We start from the raw sequence: 26,395 nt of genomic DNA on the forward strand, positions 1-26,395 counted from the left end.
GAAATAAAAGGAAAAGCAGAGGTACAAAAGATCAACTTCTGATTGATAAAATGGTTTGGAGAATTGCAAAAGCCAAAAAACCAATTTACATATGATCTGGATGGATTATAAAGGTGTTTGATTCATTACCATGTAGTTGGATCATCAAATGTTTGGAAACACTAGTGTCAGCAAAAACATTAGAATCTTTATAGAAAAAATAATGAAGCAGTGGAAGACAGAATTGATGGTTGGAAATGAAAAACATTAGGAGAGGCATCTTCCAGGGTGACTAATTATCACCCCTATCATTTATCATTGCTATGATCCCACTTTCAGTGATTTTGAAAAACAATTCTTGGCTACCAAACAGCAAAAAATGCAAATAAAATCTCACATTTGTTTTATATGGATGACCTAAAGTTTTATAGAAAATCAGAAATTGAAATCCAGTCACTGACAAATACTGTAAGAATTTTTAGCACAGATATAGCGATGGAATTGGGCCTAAAGAAGGAATAAATCTAAAGAAGCAATAAATCTAAAGAAGCAATAAATGAGGGTAAAATCACAAACAGCAATGGAATTGTGATGCCTGATGGCCAAACCATCAGGAGCTGTCAGGATGAAGCTTACAAGTATCTGGGCATTTTACAGTTGGATAACATCAAGCATGGATACATCCAGAGTGAGAAAACTGTTAAAGACAAAATTGAATGGTGGAAACACCATTAAAGCCATCAATATCTGTGCCATACCTATTATACAATACACTGCTGCAATTATTAAATGGACACAAGCTGAACTGGACAGTTTGGACCGAACAACCCAAACAACCACAGTCAAGAAAACTCATGACTATTCCCATAGTGATATTGATAGATTACACCTGCCCTGCAGAAATTGAGGCAGAGGTTTACTTCAAGTCAAACAAACTGTTGAAAAAGAAAAGCGTGCATTGGCTGATTATATAAAAGACAGTCAAGAACAAGCACTGATGCAATTTAAAAATTGGAACTTACTGAATGTACAGGAAACAAAACATGAATATTGAAATAATGTTATAAAAACACAAACAGAATGATAGCAAGAAAAAGCATTACATGGTCAATTTCTACAAAAGATCAAGGGTAAAGTGGATAAAGATAAAACCTGTCAATGGCTTATAACTGGAACATTAAAATTGTGATCAAACTGGTTTTAGAAACCAAGAGACATTATTGCTGATGCATGATGGATAATTGAGAAAGCCAAAGAATACCAGAAAGAAGCCACTGATGACAGCTGTGGAATATCCTTAGGAAAATGGGAATCCAAGAACATCTCATTATCCTAATGTAAAATCTGTACATAGAATAGGAAGCAAAAGTCTGGACAAAACATGGTGAAACAAACTGGCTCCAGGTCAGTAAATAAGTAACACAATGCTCTATACTCTCTCCTTATTTATTCAGTCTACATTCTGAATATATATTGAAGGAGGGTGGACTGGAAGAAGACAAGCATTGTTTTAAAACTAGAGGAAGAAACATCAACAACCTATGCTATGCTGACGACATACTCTGATAGCTGAAAATGCAAATGATCTGAAAGCTCCAGTAATGAAAGTCAAGAAGAACAGTGAAAAAAAAATGGAACTAAAATTATAGCAACCAGCCTTAGAATTAACAAATTTATTGAACTGATGATAGCTTCTGTCTTTTAGGATTGACTATCAACAGGAAAGGAACCAGCAGTCAAGAAATATACCGCAGACTAGTACTTGGTAGGGTAGCAATGAAGGACTTAGAAAAGATATTCAGATTCCATTATGTGTTTATATCCTCAGAGATCAGAATCGTGCAGGTGATGGTTTTCCCTGTGAAAATCCATGGAAATAAAAGTTGGACTTTGAAGAAGCAGGATAGAAGAGTACTGATGCTTTTCAATTTTGGTGTTGGAGAAGTCTTTTGAGAATATCAAGAAAACAAACAAATGTATCATAGAACATGTCATCCAGACTTCTCATTCAAGGCACAAATGACCATGTCAAATTATCTTATTTTGGACACATTATCTGAAGACCCAATTCCCCTGGGAAGTTCATAATGCTGGGTTCTACTCTTGACATTACCAAGAATGATCTAACCCATATTCAGAATCTCTCATTACCCTTGAAGCTTTCATTAATTCTTTTAATTTTCTTCATAAACAATTAAATCAATCATGCTTGTAGATTTATATTAATTCCTTTGTCATGTGTACATATGAATAGACTAATTCAAATCACAATCACTCCCCGAAAAACCCATCAGAGCTTTTTCTAAACACTCACCAGTCACCAAGCTGATTCACCCTTGGATCTCCAAGTGGCCCAGTTACTTTTTTCTGTATTCTCTCATCTCATTTCGTTCATGTCTCCTAACAGAATTTTTTTTGAGTTTCATTTGGAACAGTGCAAGTTTTTCCCAGCTTCAGTTTCTGGTTTTTCAGTTATCACCATTCACTGGAGCATAACAAGCAGTTATCACCAGCCTATGGAGTCCTCCTTTCATATGTATGCACAGCAACCTAGATGGCACCAATTCATACCTTCTATCATATACTTAAGGCCTTTCATTCATTATTAAACCTACTTCTTTATTTCCCCAAATGTATTCATCAACTCCACTCCACAAGATCAGGCCAGTTTTATTCAGATCTTCCCCTTTCTTGTATTTTTACAAACACACAGCCAACCTTCCAACCTCCCTCCCTCCCTCCTTTTTGCTGCTTGTTCAAATTTCAAATCACAATCTTATATGCATATAATATTATATTTATATAGTATGCTGTAACCATCACAGATGGATTTTGTTCAATCTAGACTTTTGGATAACACTTTTAGTAAAATAGGAAAGGTATAGATTAGGTTACCAGCCTTTGTCATACTCATGTCACCCCCAGCATTCCCTGCTAATGATAAGGACAATGTGAATCAGTTTTGTCTCGTTTTAGCCAATATGCCAGAAGCACAACCAAAGCCCAGTTTTACCCAAAGCATGCTCAGCCCTGCTTTGCAAGCTAACATACTGTTGCCTACATCCCACCAACTAGGTAGTATATGCATTTTTATGACATGGAGATTCATGATTGATCCATAATCAGCTGTTGATCAAAAGAACTGCAGTAGCATCCAACCTATTTTCAAAAAGGAGACATCTTGTCACAAAGTTTGCTGAAATCAAGTTATAACCATATCTGCAGTATTCTCACCAAGGAAGTGACTATTAATAAGAGATAATACTAATTGGTTATGACTTATTCTTGAGAAATTACTGTTGACTTGTAATTGCTAGTAATTCCTAGATGTTCGCAGACTACTAAATAAACTTTAGATTCTTCACAATAGTGATATTAGACAGATTGATTTATGATTTCCTCAATCTTTCCCTTCTTAGAAATGAAAATGGGCACACTTGTCCTCCAGTCTTCTGACACTTTATTTACCTCAGCAGTTCTCAAAGATTATCCAGCAGGTTTGAAATAATATACACTAGTCTTTTCAGTATCCTGACATGTAATTTGGCCCCAGAGACCAGAACTGTTTGAAACAACAATTTGCTCTTTAAATATCTCCTTAATTATTCTGAGCTACAATTTTTCATACAAAGTGTTCTATTTTTATAGGTTAAACACAACTTTTCTTGTGGAAGTACACTGTAGCAAAATGGGAGTTAAGTAGTTCCACTTCTCCCATCATCTATACAATTTCACCATCTTTCTTAAGCAATGGGTCTACCCTTTCCTTAACCTTCTTATTCAAAGAGAGTCTCTTTGTTTGTAACAACTCTCAAGAGTCACAGCTCATTCTGGGCTTCAGCTTCCTTTGTATTATTCAGGCTTCTCTTTTGTTCTCCTTAGTTATATTATTTTGTCTCCATTTCCAGTTCTTATTCCTTTCAAACATCAGTGCATTAAATAGCTCCAGGTGCAGCCCTACCAATTATTTGGATGTCTCCTTGTTGTTTTAATAGAAATTGTTTGTATTAACAATTTCATTTGTCAGGCCCATTTGTAACTTTTTTTCTCTCCAGAATTGCTACTATAGGAATGGACCCTACCCACATTTCTCTACATTTTAAAAAAATCAGCTTGATTGAAACTTCAAAGTACATGGCAGATTGGACTGAGATTGAGTTTTCATACCTCACACTTGGCACTTCAACTAATTTCTTCTTGTGAGTCAAAATTAAGTACAGGACAATAGGTATCCTTGTTTTGTGTGTGTGTGTGTGTCTGTGTGTGTGCATGTTGTCAGGAAACCATTCTGCCCAAAGTGGAGAATTTTTATTACTTCTTTTACATTCTGAATGATAAAATTCCAAGGAAGCATTGTTGGAGGTTCTATTTTTTGTAGAATTAAACTTCCAGCAGATCTCAGAATAGTTGTAATTTCTTGTTATTAGTAAAGCTCGCTTCTCTGAAAGTCTTGTTATCTTTATTAGGAAAGAACCATCCATGTTTTCCAGTTGGCTGACTGATTTGCAAAATGCTGCAACACCAAGGTGTGTGTGTATTCCCGAAAATCCAATTTTGCTTCTCCCTCAATCCTTATACAGAGGCTTCTGTTCTCAAAATCTTGGATTTCTGAGCATGGATATAGATTGCTCACTAGCATTCCTCTAAGCCTGATCCTACTGTTGTTATCTTCCAAACTGGCTTTTACTGAAAGCATTGTGACCTTGCCAGTCATTGGAATAGCTCCCTCTAGATTTATCTGTTATCATTTTATACTTCCCTTCCACCTTCCCACTATGGTTTTATGCACAGCTTCCCTAACTACTTCCATTGGTTGCTCCCCAGCAACAGAGACTCTGCACAGAGCCACCCACTTGAATTACTTGCTATATTCCCAATCACAAACCACAGTGTTTTATAACAAAAGCTGAGTCAGTTAGGTGGCCCAGTTGCCAAAAGGTCACCTTGAGATAAAACACACACTCCTTCTCCTGTGCAAGCTGAGCCAGATCACTGGCAGCATACAATGTTTGCCCTCCGTAGAAGGGACTGGAGGAATGCCCACTGCAAAGAATAAACAAAACTGCAAGCTCAGAAGTGGGCTGAGAGAACCTCTCAGGAACTGAAACAAAAGGGAAAAGCTTACACCAGAGACAGTATTCCCACAAATACTTCTCCGGGTCAGTTAAGCTCTAATGGTTGCATTTGTACAGCATGATATCCTTGTTTTACTTTGTTTTGTAGCTTAGAGTGTTTCATTAACTTAGCCCATTTGGTTAGTTTATGGCTTAATTTATTGTGTGAACATAGCCAGAGCTTAGAAGAGAAGAAAACAAAAACTGAAGGAGAGAAAAAGCAGCTCATGTCAGTAGAATAATTAAGGGTATACACTTAATTTTTCCTTTAAAAAAGCCCTAATGTCTAGTCACAAATATGAGGACAGAATTTACAAATCCCCCAACTTAGCTTGCTAAGAGCAGACCCAGGCAAAGCGTCCTCATTTTTCTTCCATGCACCCATTCACTTTCAGGAAACAAAGAATCCACAAGCTGTGGTCCTCCTCCCACAGCCCAGCAGACTGAGGCAGGAGCCAAAATTCTCCTCTCAGCAGATAAATGTTGCATTCAACGCCCCTGGAAGAGACAGCATAGCACATTTCCCAGCACAGAGCACAGGAAATAAGAGACAGATGTTTGAAGGGGAGTGAAGGTGCATTTGTGACATTGTTTAGGCTAGCAACTTCTTTGATTTCTTCTCCATTTCACACAAATTTTGAAAGGAATTACTACATGAGATGTGAGAGGAAAGCAGTTAAACAACACATTACATTTCCTGCCACTTTTAAGAGCGGGAATGCAAAACACAGTGACCTTCACTTATGAACCACTTAGGTACCACCTGGCATTTTAAAAAGCTTGGTAATTCATGGTTTCAGTTAAGATTAAATGCCCTACACAACGTACCCAACTTTACTGCCAGCTACGCTTTTTGGATCTTTGCAGAATTTCAAAAGACCCACTTTAGATGGCAAACCTATTGGTGATGAACATATTTTGCTGCAGGAAAATAGAAATTAAAGAAAGTGTGGACAATGTATGTTCGATGCTGCATTTGAAAAAATCTTACACTTCTACTTCGGGACTTGGTCCAATCAAGACATTTAAAAGTCATGAGTGCACTTGTCCATTCATTTACAGGTTTACTGTAGGAAGCACCAATTCAAAGTAGCTATGCTCATTTGGGGGCATTCTGTATTCTGGCCAGCCTGTCTGTTTATTGAGCTGATCCTATAAGGATCCCTGCTTCTGAAAGTTTTTTGCAACTGTTATGGAAGAGGGCTTCTGTGCTGACATGGGCTTAGGTTTCTCTAAGCATTTAAACATTCAGTAAAACTAAAATTCCATATGTGATCATGGCAGATTGTTTAAATATATTGTAAGATGGAGGGCCATGGGTAAGTTCAATATTTGAATATATTAACTACATTAACTACATTTTCATGTATCTTCAGATTCTGAACTACAGGTATGTAGCAATAATTTTACAATATTCCTATTATGAAATGATTACCTGAAAATATGAAGAATACCCTGTCATTATTGAAAAGTAGCATATAGTAACAGCTCTAAAACAATTATTTTGGTCTTTCTGCTTGATCCCTTATTTCTCATCTTTTTAATAGTGTTTTGCATGTTTAACTTCTTTCTAGGAACCATGAAAGGATTACTTGCTTTGAAAACATGAGAGCTCACTGCAGCTTATGAGAAACATACCAATGGTACAAATGAATTTTCAGAGTGAGTAATTTTTCTTCCTGTGCTATTTCTCCAGTGTGTCGCAAGGAAAAATCTCAAGACTTAAGCATATGAAAGAATGGAGCAAATAATTAAAAATGATGTCTTAGCAAAAGTAAAAGGAAGTGTCACTCCCCTTTCCTGCATGTTTAACTGAGATATTATGAGTAGAAGAGCATTCAGTTTCTGATTTACTGTATATCTCAGCACAGAACACTTCTGTCTTCCATTATACAGGGATAGCTGCTATGTGGCTATCAAAGAGCTTTAGAAGCTCCTTAAATGCATTCAGAAGAGATCCTGCATGCCTTGTATTTCCATGCCATAAAAATTGCTTTGTCCATCCTCAATAAGCATATCATCTACTTCTGGTACTGTCCTTTGGCAGCAGGATGCTCCTCATTCAGTGCTGGTGAGTCACAAAACACTAGGATAATGACAACATCAAATTGCCATGAGTGGTAAAAATCCAAACAGATTATAAGGAGCTCTGAAAAGCATTACCCTGAAGAAGGTAAATGGATGACAAAACGTGATGATCACTGGGACAAAATAAAGCACCCCTGCATTTCTATAAATACATAGCTAGGGTGTGAATAGGTAATAGACAGTTAAAAAAAGAGGTCTCCTCAGTGAAAGTACTAGAATATGAAAAGGCATATTCTATATTGGGGAATATAAATGCATTTTGTAATCATATCTGAAATATGATCAACAGTTCTGGTTGTTCCACCTCAAAACAAACTAAATAACTGGAGATAGTAAAGAAAAGGGCAGCTCATAATTAGAAGATTGGGGACACGTTCCTTAGAAAGAATAAGGATTTAGAGCTATTTTGAACAGAAAAATGAGAGAGGGGGAATATACGATAGAGATTTAAAAGATTTTACATGATATATATTTCTTCTGCCTTTCTGATAATGAGAACCTCAAGTTACCTAAAGATGCTGAATGGTAGAAGATTCAGGACAACTAAAAAAATATTTCTTCATACTACCCCTAACTCGCTAATACATTTTGGCTGCTGCCTAATTTTTAGTATCTGTTGCCTTAGATGATTTTAAAAGAGGTTAGACAAAGCCATGGAGGTCAGTCAGGTATCAGCCAGGATAGCTTAACTAGACCCATCAACAGTAGCCCCCCAAATACAGTCAACAACAGTGGAGAGCTGTTCTGTTTATGTTCTGTTGTAGACTTTGCAGTAACACAGAATCAATTACTCCTGGAAATCGGATGACATTTTCATCAAGCTAAGTGCTTCTTACATTCTTATCCTATTATTTCAAGACAAGATGATTCTCACTCTTTCTCCTAATGTTGGTTTTTTCTCCTTCTCTTATTGATAATTCATTGTGGAGTCTCATCCCCCAGAGTCACTTCAAGAGTGCTGGCCACCATCACTTCTCTTCTACTTCCCCATTAAGGAAGAGGTGAAAGCCGGATACTTCCTGCCATAGGAAGTCAACAGGCTCCAAATGGTGTCACTGAACATCAGCTTCTGTTAAAATGTTGGCTGGTGTTGTACGTTAACATTCAGTTAGTTCACTCAACCACATTATTCTGGCTGCTTATACATTCTCTGCTGCTCTGCTATCCTGCTGAGTGTGCTTTGTCACAAAGCAATGTTTATTCTCATCCATAACAGTAGCATTCATTAAGTGGTTTTCATAGAAAAGGTGGAATAATGTATCAGCAGTTCAGGGCAGATCAATCCCACCCCAAATTTGGCCAGAGATGTTGTTTGCATTTGAGACTAACTCAGAAAATCTAGTGCAGGAGTTACAGACTAGTAGAATTAGTCTATCAGAATAGTATAAGGAGCTGTGAGCCTCAATCTCCTTCTGGATAGCTGATTCTTGGCGAAGAGGGATGGGGAAGCTTCTGCCTATGATACAACAAAGGAATCAGTCAGTTGAATGGGTTGAGGTGCCCCAGGAGGATTTCCAGACTAACATGACAAAAGTGATTCTGTAGATATGGCCACTACTGTCTCATGAAATCTGACCTGCCATCCCTAACAAGTGCCCCTTGGTGCAGGTGGTTCCTGCAGGCAACTTCTTGTGTGAGAGAAAGCTGCTTTATAGGAGAGATAGAAGAGCTGGTATTTCACTTGCTGGCTACACACAAATCTCTCTTTTGGCAGCATTAGCCATTAATTCCTGTGTGGTTTTTCTCAGAAGATCCCTCAGCTGCTGCTTTTCAGGAACCTTGAACAAATCACCCATCTTTTTTCATGCTTCAACTCATGAAATGTAAAAATGGCAAGTTTGCAAAGAACAGAGAAAGTAAAGGAAGCAAAGAAAGCAGAAACAACAGTTTAGCTTTAGAAATAAGGAAGATTTATTTAGCAAAAGCCAAAAGCCAAAAGCCAACACCACCACCCTGGAGTTAAGTGCACTTACAGAGAAAGTAATTCCATAACAACCACTGATCTAGCAAAAGAACACAAGAGATACAGAAATACCAAGGGGATTTATGAAGAAAATATATGTGGTATAAAAATACAGTAATGTCAGGAGACCCAGACAGACAACCTAGGTTTCTCCTGGGAATTCAGTCCTGGATGTACAAGTGGGTGGTTGGGGCTCATAGTCTGGTAAAGATGGACTCTGCTGAGCAGAGCTGGTGGCATTCTTTTTATGTTATATGCTCCTCTAATGCATCTGCCAGTGCCACTGCTGAGCACGATGCTGCTACTGCTGCTGCTCTCTAGTGGCTGCCACTTGCAGCCTCATCTTCCTGGTGTCCCATCTCCACATCTCCATACTTGCTTTCTTGCCTACTGGATCTATACATGCTCTTTCCATTTCTCAACATTCATTTGAGATATTCCTGTTCATCACCACTCATTTCCTTGCCTTGCCTATGTCCTTAGCACAGCCCTGAGATTAATTTTCCACAACGGAACCTGGCCTGAGAAATAGCCCACATACGTTGAGAACAGCCCTTCCTCCTCTCACACTACTTTAGTCATGGTTGTCAGACACTGAAGAGGCCACACTGTTCTCTTTCTATCTTTCAACCAGATTTGCAGGATAAAGAATAATGGTGGGGAAATAAGCCCTCCACCTAATTCATTCAGAAGGCACTTTCTCCCTGAGTTGCATTCCTGAAAATCCAGCTGATGGATTAAGAGCAGGCCTGGATTTATGGCTTATCTGCCCCTGTTTTAGCAATTAAGGAATGGGCTATGTTCTCTCTCCTTCCCTCTCACGAAAAGCCACAACAAAGCTGTTTTGGTTTTATAAATTCAGTTTCCTGTGATTTAAGGGTTCTTTCCAGACCAAGGTAAATTTTGGGCTTCACAGGGAACTGATTTAAAAAATAAAGAAGCTTTGCAGAAATTACACAGCCAGAAAGAAAGGGAGAGTCAGGAAAGGAACATGTGGGCATTCAGTCTGTTCCTGGGCCATTATTTCTTGGTTTCATCTGAATGTGATCGAATCTCTGAAGTAGACCGTGGGGAGGAAAGCCAGGAAGGAGAGCAGTCCTGCCCCTCCCCCACTACAACATAAAGGAATGGTTTTATTTTCTCCTTGGTTTTCCTCACAAATACCCATTTCAGGTTAGGCAGGACAATGTCTGTCCATTGCTACAGCTGCGAGCCCTCGCAGCCAGGAACACTTCCATTCTTGTCCCTCAGTCAGTTACGGCACTCTTCAAACTTCCTACAATTTCCTTAGAATCCAGGGCTGCTCCAGGAACCTTGGAAACAAGAGGGCATTCAGAAAACTGCTGTGTAAGTGACCTCCTAACAGTGCTCAGTAATATCAATGCACAAAAAATATAAATAATATTATAATTAGCTTAATGGGAAACCACAGCACAGCAGGCATCTCCTGAACATTTAAGGCCACCCACGATCCGGTGGAGCTGCTTGTCTTTCTGTGTCCCTCACCCTAGGCGCATTCTGCCACAACCTGTAATCAGCATCTGCAAGCAAATCCTTGGGAACACACAGAATGCCCAGAGAAGTGTTGACTCTGACCTCCCATTGCTGCCAAATCTTCTCCAAGTTGGAAAGTCTGGACGTAATAATTCCTTAAGCTCAGGGAACGCTTTGTGAAAGAAAATATGACACAGTTGACAAATGACACCAGGAAAGCAAAGCAGAATTAATCTGACAATTTTTGAAAAAGAAAAGTGAAAAGAAAAGATATTTAGCTCTCTATCATAGACATAAAGTCATTTTGCGAAGGCAGGGATCCCTATCCCATCCCAGTTTCAGTTACAGGTCTTGCCAATGGCAAAGATAGGAATGAGGAGAGAGCCATCACTGCCACTGGCCACCAATCATAATTAAATTCTGGAAGCCATAATTTTGAATATTTTCCACCAGCCTATACAAGAAGTTAAATTTCCACTTTCTTTGCACAGGGACAGTTTAGAACTTGTCCAACAGTTGTGCAGTTTTACCCAACTATTCCCTAAAGTGACTACAATCCTAACTGAAAATCTAGAGATCCATTTTGCAGAAAGTATTTTTGAACAAAAACAAGATCTACAGTTTTAACTCCCAAGCAGCAATCACAATGTCAAGCAGAAAATATTTTAACTGCTAATGGTTCAGAAGTTAATCTGGGCACACTTCAAAGGACAAATCCAGGTAAATTTATCACATTGCCATAACATAAAGCAAACACTTAAAACCCCCAAAGTTATTTTATCATTTGAATTAAAATCCAAGCTAGAAAGGAACTTTACATGTCAGGTCAACCTTTTTCTGCAGCCACTTCAGGCACAAAGGCCACTTGTGTGTTTGGGCCATATGCAAATGACATATGAGCAGCCCAATTATGAAAGCAGAATCTTTACTAGGTAATCAGCACCCAGTTATACAAGAGGGACTCTATTATGTTGAGAAGACATACGTGATCGGCCCTGCTCACCTGGTTGCATCAAAGACACAGGCTGGGCTCATGTACTGCAGCAAGCCACCCATTTTTTGTTGGTGAATGAAAGACAATAGATGTGTTTACAGAACATATTAAGCCAAAACCAAACAAAGCACACGATGGCTTACTGAGGTGTCAAGCCAGCAACACAGTCTATATTTGTTTGGGATGGACTATGGAGAAGATGCCCTGACAGGGACTTCTTATTTTTAAGATCCCACTCCAAAGACAAAATGCTACAGCTGCTCTTTTGGGATTGGGGAAGCCTTTTCTAGAATGTATTCATGAATGACCAAGCTCAAATTCCAAAAGAACATGGATGTCATGTTAAACAATTTCTCCACACACAATTGGTTCAAAGCTGAACCATTTTCTTCAACTTACACAGACATAAGGCAGTTACTGGTCCTGTCTGAAGACTAAATAGGGAGTCTTAAACAGGAAAGGCAGAAAGTTGGAAAGTTTTGGCTAAGAGCAGGACTCTATATACTCTACCCACAGAAAGCAACACAATGCAAACAATGCAGTTCTGTGCCAGAGTCAAACACATTCTGTACAACATGTTCTCTTCCCTAATGGCATTTTGCAAACTAGGCAAATGTAGATCCATGTGCTAGACTTGCATAATTTATTATGTTTGCCATATTTATAGGGAGAGGCAAAGAGAAATACTGGGCCCTGAAGACATGACTCCAGGCCTGTGGTAACTTCTCCACTCCCATTGCTGGCTTTTGGGTGTTTATCTGTGCAGTTTCAATACTATCCTTTCACTCTCAAAACTGCTTTCCTAAAAGAAAGTTAAGACTCTTGAGATTCCAACACTAGAGTGATGGAAGTCCTGGGGCCCTGGGATATCTTAGGTAACATCTGTTCTGTCAGTAGAAAAAAGTGGCCTAACTGTGTGGACCGGGAACTATAATTCAACCTTTGTTCCCCAAGACTCACCCTTTTTCACAGGACAAATCTGCACCCAGACATAGAGAACAGAAACAGAAAAGACAGGCTCACTAAGACCCTTTTAAAGGAAATGCAAACATTATTTCAGTTATCATCAGACCTAAGACACTTCATCTTCCTTTCATAGGGCAACCTCATCTTCCAGGCTATCTCCCAGCCCCTGCTTGTCCAGGACATTGAGCAAGCGACGGGGCTCCTCTTGGGCCCATGAGTCCCATTCCTCACTCTCATCCACGTTGAACTCATGCGCAGAGGCAATACCAGACTCACGGAATTTGATGAACTCCAGGCTGCCCAAAGGAGGGCCCATACTAGGAAGGAAATGGAAGCATTCTAGCTTCACCAAGCAGTCACTCCTACCTAAAGGGCTGCCCAGAGAACTGGAAACATTGGAGAAGCTGTGGTCGAGCTGGAGCAAGTGGGCGTCCTCAGGCATAGGGGTGGTGGGGTCACACAGAACAGGTAGGGCACCTGATCGATAGGTGATTTCCAGCAAGCTGTCTTGGGAGTCCACTGCAAGACAAGACAAGAAGAGAAAGTGGAGCATCAGGTCAGTCACCTCTGCTATAAGTGAGAGAAGATGGCTCACTCACCATCCAAGAGAACTGTTATCCTCTTGAATTATTCTGTGCTGCCCTTGAAGACTATTCAGAATGTACAACTGGTCCAGAATATGGCTGCAAAAACTTTTGGGTGCATCACAATATGCTTGCAATACACCTCTATTCTGCGAGCTCCACTAGTTGCTAGTGGCTTCTGGTGCAATTCAAGGTCCTGGTTGTTATCTATAAAATCCCACATGGATTGGGGCCTGGTATTTACAGGACCACCTTTCTCCAGTTGTTCCTGTCTGTCCCGTAAGATCAGACAGGGTGGACATGCTCCATGCCCTATTGACTATGGGACGTACCTAAAGGATGGTGTTCATAGTCAAAGAGCAATCTGCTACAGCAAGCAATCTTGCTGTGGAAACAGCAGTATTTCACAACTTTGGGGATGTGATTAATGTGGCACCTTTGTAAAGCCACAGATGTCACCATACCTATAATAGAATGGGTCCTAATCTCTAAACTTTTCTCCCTCTGCATGGAGCTCCATACACCATAGAAACAAAGATCATACAGAGAAAAGCCAGGCAAGGATAGGAAAAGAAGGCAATTGCCTTATTTATGCAATTTAACTCAAGAGTGTACAATCCTTGTTCTTTATGGTCTTGTGAGGAGAATAATATAGGATATCTGAACCAAAGGGAGGCTAATAGCATTTTTCTGACAGGAGGTGCCACCTGAATGGAAAACTTTTTTCATGATGAATTTATGATTTATTATGCCTTGGGCAGAGCTTCATTGCCGTGGCACACTAAGGCAGTATTCAGAAAGAACACCTTTCTAAAGTAGGCAAACAACACACACGTAGCCATGAATTGAGATACCACTACAGGAGCTGGCTTCATGCCTAAACTGGAGACTGTGTGGGAGGGTGAAGATTCTGAAGACCTTATAGAGACAATATCTGAAGAAAAAAAACAGCACTGAGAGATAAATAAACACAGATTTGACTCCTGAGACAGCAAACACTAATCCAGAATGTCAAGGAAGAGAAGACAGTTCAATGAAAATGGAACATATCATACAGCTTTGACCATTACATGACAGTCTGCAAATCTAAAGAATCTTGAGAGCCAGTTTGGTGTAGTGGTGAAGGTGCTGGCCTACAAACCAGAAGACTGAGAGTTCTAGCCCTCCCTTTGGCATGAAAGCCGGCTGGGTGACTTTGGGCCAGTCTCTCTCTCTCTCAGCCCAACCCACCTCACAGGGTTGTTGTGGGGAAAAGAGGAGGCAGGAGAATTAGGTATATTTGCAGCCTTGAGTTATATATAAAAAAGGTGGGATAAAAACATAATAATCATAATCATAATAACCTTGTTCAATTATGTGCATGTGTATCCTTCACAAAAAGCTGTGAAGACCACCCCAAAATTTAGCTTATGAAAGTGGATCCAGGACATCTCAAGATTGACTTACTGACTGATTCATTTGCTTAATCTAGCTGCATGTTTATGTGTTCCTTCCATGGAATAAAATCATCTGGACCTGACTCTGAGAACACAGTAGGATCAGGTATGTTACCAAAGGCCCCAGCCATGCTTCAACTGAGATTATGGCATGCAATGATGACCAGCTGCCTTGATGGCATGAAAGTCTAAAACTGGCAATATGAGTAACTGCTCCCCAACAGTTACATGATTTCATAAGAACATGCTGCTAATTCACCAGACATGTTTCATACACTGGCATATGGATTGGCAAGTAACAATGGACTTTTCTTTTCCATTATTGTATTTTCATTCTCTTTTGATTCCAAGGATTTCAGGGCTAAGCTCTCATTATATCCTCACAGCAATGTTTTGGACAGATTAAAGTGACAGAACATGGAATACCATAAAATAAGAAGCCATTGGTAAGAAGCCATAAAATAAAATGAGGAGATGGATGTCTACATAAAAAGGCATAATCCATACCTGGAGTTCCAAGAGCCTGCAAATGCCCAAAGCACTTAAAGCATGGAAAGACATCAACCAAGAGTCTGTCTCCAACACTAATTAATATTTATGGGTAGGGACAGTTCTACCTCTAGAGCAACCTTCTTCAACATCACCTTCCAGATGTGTTGGACTGCACTCCCCAAGATGCACAGCCAAGAGTGCAACCTAAAACTATAGATCTTTGCTAGGTGAAGCTAACTGCTGGTCACCAACTGTAAAAGATGAGGTGGGAATCTGTTAGTTATTAAATTTATACGCTGCCCAACTCCCAGCAACTCTGGCCGGTTATGCTAGAGAAAGCCATTTGTAAAGAAAAGCAGAGAGCAAAAGCCTTCAAGTCCAGCTACAAAGCTGTTGACTCAAAAGGGCAGGAAGAAAAACCCCAGGATTTCAACCTGGAGATAAACATACAAAAAAACCAGGACGCTGTTGGATGGAAAACTTCATCCTAATACTCTGCAGTAAATTTTCTTAGCCAACTTTCTTGTGTCTGCTTGAACGTGAAAGGAGAAAGAATTTCATCACCACGCTGGGTACAAAGCCCTGACACCAACACCATGGTAAATGGTTCAGAGATTCTATTCAGATCCATAAAATTGAAGGAAGAGGAGACTGGAGGAAGAATTTGAGCTGAGATTTGAGACTGGCTGGCTGGACTGAAAGTTAGACTTGCCTACTCTGTCTATTAAATCTGTTGAGAATGTAAGAGATACTGTATACATGAGGTGAAATTAGGTTGTACACAGCAAAGGAAAAACAGGCAATAATATGCTCAGTGCCCAAATTAATAGTAGTGGTAATACTAAATTGGTACTAGTTGCAGATCTGATGTTGGGAATAGCACCATTTTAAGCTGACACAGATATAAGTAGAATGAGAAGGGCAGTGGAATGAAGTCATCAAGGCAGAGGAGGCATTTCATTTTGGGCAGAAGCAGTATGATACAGATGCACAATCTGGGGCCCCAGGGTTGCATTCAGCCCCCAGAAGATATGGGTGCAACACCCAGAGGCCTTTGAAAGTTGTTGCCAAATTACAATGAGTGCAATCCACATACAATTTAGGAGAACACTGATTAAAATGTTCACGTCCAGAGGAAAAAAGTTCGTTCTTCAACAGCTTAAGGTCTAATTCATATCCATGTGAACAAACTCCATCCTGCTTCAATAACTGTAGATTATGAAACACTAAGGAACATGTAGTCCAGGGGTGTGCAGCATCCAACTCTAGGACCACAACCATGAAATCTTTTCTCAGGCCTCCAGCTATTTGCCATTATTGCTGAAAACTGACAGCATCACTTCTTGCCATAAAAGTGGTAATGAATCTCATAAAATAAAAATATACTTAAGAAAACAAAACAAACAAACAAACCCAACCCAGTCCTTTCCCCCCAAAGCCCGCCTTACCCACATACGTCATGTGCATCCATCTACTTCGCTGCCTGTATAATTACCCTCCCTCAATATCTGGTGCGGGCCTTCTTGACCAATAAGTCCCAATGCTCCTTTCATAAAACATGGCCAGTCACTTATTACAACTGCAACTGAATTTTGAAAAACCCTATTCAGATAAAGCTTTCATAGGAATGTTCAAAGGAAGAGCATTTCTGGTATTAAATTACTGAAGAGTGTTGGTAATAAATTTCATACAGGACTGAACAGGTACATAATTTTGGGTTGAGTAAATTTGGGAAAGTATGGTTAAATAAAGTATCTGTAAGAATTTTGGGGGGGAATGAAAATTAATTTGATAGGATTACTAGAGGAATTTCTGAAAGGATTTTGGGATGTTTCTCTTTTAAATGAAAAGGGTCAGTTCAGTCAGGTGTGACAGTGGTCCACCTAGAATCATATGACACATTCTATAACACTTCTGGATGAACAAATAAAGTTGCCTTATGCTGAATCATTGTGGTGATCCATGTAACCCAACAGTATCTACCCTGACTGCCACAGAGGAGTACAGGAAAGGTCTTGAAGAAAATATGTGGCAGATGTTAGGAAAACATGAACTTAGCCTGGAAAAACAGGAAGGGATGAGAAAGAAACTTAGTATTACCTCACTTTGTTTGGTACAAGAGGGAGGAAAAGAGAAATGCTGTCAGGCTTTCAAGCTCTGTTACTATAACCTGTATCAATAAAGTAGAATTCCAGTAGTTCGCATGGTATCTATTGCCTGACTGGTCTAACCTTGAAGGGCTGACATCAACCATTGGATGGCACTGGTCTACTACAAATTGCTCTTTCTTTGCCCCAAAGACTTGGCAAAAAGGGACATTAGATGTTGCAAATTAATATTACATATTACAAGGAAATTCTAACAAAGTCGCAATCAGGGAGTAAATTACGATCACTTGTCACAGAGGTTTGTAACTGGGGCATGAGTTGAAGCCTGGCAAAGCCCCCCTGGCCATGACTTCCACCTGCTATTTAAGCTGGAGCTGTAAGTTCAGGAGCTGCCTAAAGTTATAAACCACTTCTGTAAGCAAAGTGCAACATGCCAAAAATGATGGCCCAATTTCACACACAGACACTCACTCCCAGTCATGTCCAAGATAGTGTTCCTAACCACTGTGAAGGTTTCACATATGATCATGATCACTCCAAGCTTGGTGTTGCAGTTGCTGCAGGACCTGAAACCTGGGAGTGCAGATTTCCAACAGGACCACATTTCCATCACTGCCCAACCAGATCTCAGCAATAGTCTCCAGTCTGCACATTCATCCAACATGATGTTATAAAATTCTATGTAATTTTAGCTGGAGGTGCTGGAACTAAATCTGAGAACCGCAAAGCAAAATCAGTGCCAGTAGATTACTTGTTTGTCTTCTTCCTGTAATGGCTGCAAGATTTAGTTCTTTGGCTTGACTTTTAGATGAAGTCTTTTTCTAAGCGTTCTCCTTGATTACTGGATTTTGTTGAGGTTGATTTGGTTTTATTTGCATTTATATTATTGCTTTGTAAATGGATTTTAGCAACAAGAAAAGCATGTAAAGAGATTGTGCATTCTAGGCCAAACTCCATCATAACACTGTTCCTGACTGTGTCACTGTGAAGAAAAATACAGCCTTGAAAGACAAGCTATCATCATCCAATGGAAAGTATGTTCTCGATAGAAAACCCAAACAGGAATAGAAATGGTTCCTATGGACAAGGGGAGGAAGAGCTCTTACTGGTGTTGGATCCCAGCAGTTTTGCCTCCAGTTCCTGCACCTGCTTTACCAGAAGTGATATATGCTGGAGAAGGTCCTTATTCTGAAGCAAGAGCTGGTGAACTCGGGCCTGGGCCTCAAGGCGGGCAGCTGCCTCTGTGGCCAGCTGGTCCTTCATCAAATGTACCTGCAGAACAGAGACCAAAAGCAGATGGTTATATGCAGTTGCAGTCAGAAGTGGACAACAAGGAAGATCTCTCTTTCTGACAGAACTCTACACTCTGAATATAGGCATGTATTGAGGCTGAATGTAACCCCCTCAAGATTACCTCCCCTGAGGTAGCTGGTGAAATAGTGTCTTCTGGGCCTGCAGAAGACTGAAGAGTAGATCCAACCCACCAAATGCTCTGCAGAGCCCTTGGATACCAAACAGAAACCAAGAAGTTGGCTTAAGAATAAAAACAATGTCTGGACTGATATCAGTCTCCAGTAGAACTGCCAAAGGAGCAGTTCATAAGTAAGAAAACAGATTGAGACAAAGCATGCTGTATTGTCTCATCAACCACCAAAGGTCTTTAAATTTTCATTAAGATTCTAGCACCAAAGACAAGGATATTCCACAAAAGCTACGCAATGAAGTTGGCATTGAAATTACCAGTCCAGGGTTCTATTCCTCTAAATCTTTGCTGTTTCTTAGCTAAAGGGCTGCGACTGAGTAGGCAGCTGCCTTCTTTGCTATTAGCTGAGCTCAGTTTGGAACATTTCATGCACTGACACGGTTCAGATTATTTGTACTAGGATTTCTATGTAGTCTTCTCTTCAATTATCCTGCAAAACGGATAATAACCTGAGCCACAGCAAACTGAGTCTGTTGCTGCTGCTGCTGCAAAAGCTGTTGCAGAAACTGCATTTGGTGGTGAGCAGAGAGAGGAACTTCCGGCTCAGGCAACTGGGCAGAAGAAGGGAGAAGCATTTTAGGAGAAGCCATGAGGATATTCTCTTTATGGACCAAGTCCTAAAAAATAAAGCAGATGCAGGATTCAGTTCAGACTGCCCCATACCCAGCATACACCTTTTATTTCACATAAACACAATTCTTCCCCACCCAACAGGGAGAAAGGAGCTACAGTGGCAGAACCAAAGCACAGTTACACTCTACCTTAGAAAGGAGCCCTCAGAGGTTCCAGTGCTCACATAGCTCAGCAAGCACAGCCAACCAGGATAAGACCGCTCCTCCAACTGTAATTTGGGGGAAACTGTCCATGCCCTCTTTTCTCTTTGGCCAAACAAAAAAGAAACAGCATCAACCATGGCAATGCAGAGAGGCCTTCATCCAAGAGGATCTGATCCTACTCATTCTGGCTAATATGGAAAGTCTCTGGTAGTTTGTCATCTATGTATAAAGCCACCTGAACATCAGTGCCTTTAAATACACTGTTTCCTGTCAGCATCAAACTGAGGAGGAAGAGGAGGAGGAGATGGAGAAGGGGTAGTCATCTGGTAGTGTTACAGGAAAGAGATGGGCCTTTCTACTAGCTGGGCTTATGAAGGACATAGTTTTCCTATGTTTTGTGGCATCAAGAACAGAGACTGCTGAGAATAGTGGGAATGGGTTGACATGTATCACAATAACATTCCCTTGGAAAAGGCTCTACTGAGTGGGGTTGATTTATTTCCCATGAATGATATATTTCCCATATTTCCCATGAATCAAATGATATATTTCCCACGAATGATGTAAGAAAAAGAAAAAACCAATTTTTCAATTCAAGAACCTAAGATTTTCATTTGATTTGTTTTCCTGATTATTTTTGCTTTAGAAGTAGGATGGAGTATGCTCTGGAGGGTAGCCTTAGGGTTCTGGAAGTAGGGCATGGATATAGTGGACCAGGTATCATGTAGACGTTTTCAACTTGATTCTATGACAGGCAGAGCTATTTAGACACTCTTCCTAGAGCTGCATTCTTTGCACATAAGCAACACTGACAAGGATAAATATACCTTGCTGCAAAGTAGGCCAGACATCTCTTTACCAACGGCATCAAGGTCTGTCACTCCCCTGTTGAATTCCAAGCGATCACTCCCTGGCCGTCTGATGTCCACAGCATCAATGTCTGTTTCCTCAGTAGTGTTGACAGGTTCAGGTTCAGCCAGACCACCAGCTGTGAGAAATTATCAGTAGCAAAAATTATGAAAGCAACCTAGGCAGACCCTAAAATGAGGTCCTAACATCCTGAGCAGGCTGATTCAGGCTAACAAGATATTCTTGATAGAAAATGGCAGGATGTCAGGGAGCTGCTTTCGAAACATTCTCAGGCTTAGGAGAGGCCAAAGTGAAGTCCCAGTGGGGCCACCGAGGAAGAATGGTTCCACACACTCTTTCAGTTCTGCACGCAAGGGGCGAGAGCATTTCTCAATCTTCTTTGGGCAAGTTATTGGGCCCGTTCTTCACTCAAATAAAGTTTTGCCACCTCTTTTTCTACCTGTTTGGGACTTTAATCCTCCATTCCTACAAAGACTGAGCCTTTCCCACCGTTGTTGCCTTTTTACCTGGTGCCTCCAAATCCTCGCTGCCCTTCTCACTATGGCTGTCCTCTTGGCCATCAGCATTCTGCTGTGTATGCTGAAGGCTCAACTTATGGCAGACTTCAAATGCTTGCCCCACTGTTCGGACAATGCGCATGGCCTGACTCTGCAAAGTAGAGAGAAAAAGGGCAATAAAGAACATCTCCTCCAAAGGCCAAGGCTACAGCTATTCCTGAGGAAAAAAACCCCATATCTTCTCTTAATATTCAGTTAGGTAGAATACCAGTAATCTAGTTACAGTTGGGAACTGTGTCAAGATTAGTGACAATCCATTTTCTCCCATATGCTCCTAAAACGTTGGTTTCCTCTGATCTCTGTAGCTACTGTCTAACACATTGTCTCAACAAATGAAACTGACCTCCTCCTAAGGACATACTCATTTCCAAGATAGGTCCTTGCTAATTCTTCCTTAGGAATGCAATTCTTTGTCCCAGATTCTGATGCTATGGCAATTATTGATTCATTTTTATTTTGTCTGCTAAGCTGCTGGTATCTCAAAAGCAGAAAACAGAGGATTGACATGGAACGAGACCTTGGTATCCAAAATTAGTGGAATCAAGCCCAGAAGAGATTTGCCTCAGCACCTTTTCTCTTATGATATTGGGAGTAGCCCTCGTAAATGCAGAGTCTAGGATACTCTGATAAAAATAGCAGAGGGTGACATGAGCACTGTTGCTTCAGTTCTTGAAGTAATCCCAAACAGTGCAGACATGGATGCCCTCCTTCCAATGAGAATATCAAAAATTTGCTGGAAATGCAAATTTCAATTTTCCACTTGAATGTAGAGGGCAGCTAGTCTCCTGTACAAAGCAGAACAATAATGTCAGATTACTAGAAGAACTATGCCTGGATCTGAATAGCAGAGGTGTTTCTGTGTTAGTTCTGCTGAATATCATGAAACACTGTGTTGCTCTGAGCAAGAAAGCCCGCATAGGGCTTTGTAGTGACAATGGGTTCTAACTAATAAATAAGTCAAAGAAAATTAAACTGGGCTGCTGCTCTTGACTGGTCTTTAGTAGATGGAGAGAAAATATTCTACAAAGTTCTAGACTTTTCTCAGTCATATCCGACATCTACTTGTAGTTACTGGGAGATGTTATCTTGAAATAATGACATCCAAACGCTTTATCTTGGGATGGCTATCATGATCCAACTCCAGCTCCCATTTTTCATCCAAATCCAAATTCTGAATGTATGAGGATACTACTCATTGAATAGATTGAAAAGCATCCAAAAGTTTCAGGTGGTATAAACTACATCAGGATTGATTCACATATTTGTTCATGAATTTTCTTAAATACCCACAGAACAAGGAATAGAAGAGAGAGGTTGTACTGTTGTACTACATGGGCAAATCCACTCCCAAGGAGCCTATTTTCCTATATTCCTCCCTCCCAATTTGGAATCTTGCTGTTTAGTGATTTGGAAAGAATCGATGAGCTTTCCAAATTTGCAAACCAGCCCACTGAAGACATGATTTGGAAGCTACGCTTTGACTTTAGGTTATTCCTCCTGAACCTTTTCAGATATTCCATCCTGGTAGACTTATCCAATACACATTTATGAGCTTCCATCTGAATCAGAAGGCAGATACAGTGGTACCTCGGGATACGAACTTAATCCGTTCCGTGACTCTGGGCGTATCCCGAGTTGGTCGTAACCCGAAGGAAATTTCCCATAGGGTTCAGTGTAAATCCGGTTAATCCGTTCCACCCTCCGAATTTGGTCGCACCCTGAAGCAAATTTTCCCATAAGGTTCAATGTAATTACCGTTAATCCGTTCTGGCGTCTGCAGACCACGCGTCAGGGCGGGAAAACGGCTGGGCGCGGTGCGGCGTGGCGGGAAAACGGCCGGGCGTGGCGCGGCACGGCGGGAAAACGGCCGGGCGCCGCACAAAAACGGCCGGGCGCCGCGCAGCGCGGCGGAAAAATGGCTGCGGACCACGTGTCAGGGGCGGAAAAATGGCCGTACCCCGAGGCAGAGTTCGCACAACAAGGTAAATTTTTGCGGCTGGAGCTGGTCGTAACCCGAAAAGTTCGTTAGTAGAGGCGTTCGTATCCCGAGGTACCACTGTATATACTGTATTTTTCCGACTATAAGACGATACTTTTTTCTAAAATCCTTATGCTAAAAATTGAAGGGCGTCTTATTCAAGGAAGTCAGCCGAGGAGAGAACCGCTCGGTTGCAAAACTGCCCGTACTTTGTCTCTCCAAAGAGGCTTCCTCCTATTGCTAGCCTCCAATCACGAGTGAAATAGCTTGAGTCTGCAAACAGACTTCCTCCAATCACGAGCCTTATGTAACTGACATCAGCTGATGCTGAACAAACCAATTGGAAGAAGTTTGTTCGCAGAGACAAGCTATCGACAGTTTCACTCGTGATTGAATGTAATCAGTTATGCAAAAGAGCGTGGAAATAGAGCTGCAGAGAGATGGTTTGGACCTCCTCCCACCGAGTGTATCAGGTAAATGGTAACTGATTACTAAATAAAAATGTGTTCTGCACTATCTTTAAAATATTGATTTCTTAATTTTGGGTTGGAAAAGTGGGGATCGTCTTGTACATGGGGGCGTCTTATTGATGGAAAAATATGGTAATACTATTCTGAGTTTTGAGTAAACAACAAGCCAGATACATTTTTTGCAGTAACATGTAGTTTGCCACCTAAACATGAGGGCTGTAACAAGGCATGCATTTTTTGGAGTGGCCATTCCTGCATTATATCCTCAGAGAGCAGATAAAATCTGTCATAAAAGTTATGGTATCATTTAGGTTTAAATAGCTTTCTAAAAAAATAATGTAACTTAAACCTAGAAACAGAATAGGGTTTTCCAATCTGACCAACTTTCAGATGAGGGGGTGTCAGTTCCCAAAATTCTCAGCAATGGCCATTGTTGTAAGGGCAATCCCCTCCCAGCCTCTCATCCCAGGCAAAGTATACTGCCTTTGCCCCAAAGCAGGGAATGTGACGTGCTCTGGCTCGCATAAGCAAGAAGATATTCCTGCCTAACCCCTCCTGGTCCAAGTTAAAAAAAAATCTTGCCTATTTGCAACTGAGAGAGCTGGAGTGGAATGAAAACAAGGAAGAAGATGTGCTGGGATGGAAAAAGAAGGGGAAAGCTAAGATTAGTCAGACCCAGATTTAAGCTCAGAATTTCCAGAAGACTAAAAAGCAGGTACAAGTAAAATTGAATCCTTCTGATTCAAAGGAACTGTTACTTGGGAGACATTTCCTTTTGTTATTTTCACCCATTTCCCTAACCTATCTAAGATTGTTTTGGAGTTTTATTTCTGCCTTCTAAAGCATGAGCTATCTCACTCAATTTTATGTAATCTGAATTTATTTTAATATGCTAAACTAATCAACAGAAGTAAAGCAAAAACTAACAGCATTGTTTTTGTTTCTGATGCTTATTTTATTTATGCAAGTTCAGTTATTGTATGTTTGATGCACCTTGGGAACTCTGTGCAGCAGGGTTTCCTATATTAAGAGCAGATCCATTCCATGATCAGCCCTAAACTTATTGTGTCCTCTGTAGCATTCTGTGGGAGATCCCCGTCTGTGATTTTAGCAGCACTATGGTGTTTTTTTTTAATCCAATCTTGATTGTGTTTTCATATGACTATTTAAAGCAACGGAGGGAATTTTTACTTTCTATTCTTTCTTTTTCTTTTTAAAAATGTTATTTATCATTTGTGAGATTATCTCTAAAAGAGGGGGTGGGGGGCTGATTTCCTTAATCATGCACCTCACACTATAGTCCTGGGAGGTGTGCTATAAAATTTATTTCATTTTTATCTGCTTGTTGTTGTTGCTGTTGTTGTTATTTGCTAATAAGGATATAGGATGTGGGATTCCTATCCATCCCACATCTCAGCATTAAGGAGGAGGACACCAGGTAAAGGCATCCTCCTAGAAGACAGGCAATGGCAGCAGTAACAACCAAGCAGCTACATCAGGGAGAAACACAGGGCCAAAGGGTGTACAATTCAGAAGACTTCTGGGAAAGGAGGGTTGACAGGAGACGACAGGATGACAGAGTTTTCTGCAGAAGCTCTACCTGCCAATAAAACAACTTATACTTTGAGCTCTACTTTCCCTGTATAAAAAGGGGCCTTTTTGACTAGGTGGTGATAACAGATGGTCTTGACCCATCTGCTAAGGGTTGAGTGGATTCTTTCACTTTTTAATCATGAAGAGAAGTGGGAGAGAATTTAAACTCATTGCTCTATGGGAGAAGACAACCACATGCAGCATATGAGTCCTCCATCTCCCTCTCAGGCCCTTTCACTCTCTGACCTGTGGGTTGGGCCTTTGTTTCTACTGAGAGGTCTTTCTGTCAGAGACCTGACAGGCTGCTGAGGAAAGGCACCGGGGGAGACCCATTGTTTCAAGCACTGTCAACACAGAGTATCGGCGATGGCAGCCTACGTCACGCTCTTTGCTGCCTTGGTCATGGGGGGAAGCATATTCCTGGGATAACAAAGGAGGGTGTGGTTCAGAAAGTGCAAGGAAAGCTCCTTCCCCGCAGCACCCATTCTCCCCTGCCCAAGAGAAGGAAAATACTTTCCCTGCAAACCTGCTGACAATTCCTATCTAAACAGGCTCCAAGAAGATACAGAGATACAAACTATGCACGATATCCTCAGGGTGAGATGAGGATCTTCAGTTTGCTAGACGGATCCAGTAACAGGCCCTAAGCACGTATCTTGCCAGCTTGCAACATACCTTCTTTTTGGACTTGAAAACATTGCAGCGGAAGGTGTTACTGGAGCCATCCCTGGCGATATAACTGAAGATCTTGAGGTCCTGGGAATCGTGGGACACATAAAATATCCTGCAAGAATAATAGAGCTGCATGTGCATGTATACATATCACACGGGAAACAGGCTATTCTGCCACTGTCTTAGAGAAAAGCAGGGCAAGTCCAGGTACAGGTACTGATTAACTGATTGTCATTAATACTGGCAAAGAGGATCACATCTTTCCAATACTACCATTTTGCAATTTATTTCTTTCCTTCACTCTACTACTTACACACTTTTCTCTTTTAATCAGGATATTTTATTATTATCTTCTAATATGATTAACACACTGGAATAATGGTCCAATGCTAGCCATTTCTGTTTTGTGAACAGATTGGCTCTTAAAATGCATACAGTCAGTTACCAATTGCCATTTTTTGTCATGAAGGCCATAGCTGCAGCATGATAGAATTACAATCTGAATTCCAGAATTCTATCTCACAGGATTACTAGTGCTCCCATTGGTAGAATTTCTGTGTGTAGGGTGCTCATGTCCTGAAGCATGAAGGTGGACTGGTGGGAAGAGAAGACTAAAACAGGGACTACTCCTCAAAGTCACTGTCACATCAAGACCTAGAAACCTCTACCTAGTGCCAGCTTGGTCTCAAGTCCCAATCTGGATTCATTCTGGATTGTGTACAGAGTCCAAATGTCATATAATCTGGAACAAAATGACCTGGGGATAGAGACGCAAACC

At 40.7% G+C, this 26,395-nt stretch overlaps 1 protein-coding gene across 5 annotated transcripts in view; it reads right to left on the reverse strand.

The window, feature by feature from the left end:
• The window catches only part of NOS1AP (nitric oxide synthase 1 adaptor protein), a 66,644-nt gene that overhangs the window by 13,274 nt on the left and 26,975 nt on the right, over positions 1-26,395 (reverse strand). For 4 of the 5 annotated variants that reach the window (XM_088153799.1, XM_088153800.1, XM_088153798.1 and 1 more), the window contains 6 exons: positions 25,621-25,729; positions 20,854-20,995; positions 20,305-20,465; positions 19,151-19,318; positions 18,325-18,490; positions 12,965-13,117 (listed from right to left, as the gene is read on the reverse strand). In XM_088153799.1, the coding sequence (XP_088009925.1) occupies positions 12,965-13,117; positions 18,325-18,490; positions 19,151-19,318; positions 20,305-20,465; positions 20,854-20,995; positions 25,621-25,729 (899 nt within the window). The remainder of the gene's footprint in view (positions 1-12,964; positions 13,118-18,324; positions 18,491-19,150; positions 19,319-20,304; positions 20,466-20,853; positions 20,996-25,620; positions 25,730-26,395) is intronic. The other variant, XM_088153797.1, reaches the window with a different exon arrangement.

The sequence above is a fragment of the Python bivittatus genome, unplaced genomic scaffold (assembly GCF_059951505.1).
Source record: "Python bivittatus isolate LINGU-HERP-01145 unplaced genomic scaffold, Pbiv_v1 ctg000700_np1212, whole genome shotgun sequence".
In the NCBI taxonomy this organism is placed as follows: domain Eukaryota; kingdom Metazoa; phylum Chordata; class Lepidosauria; order Squamata; family Pythonidae; genus Python; species Python bivittatus.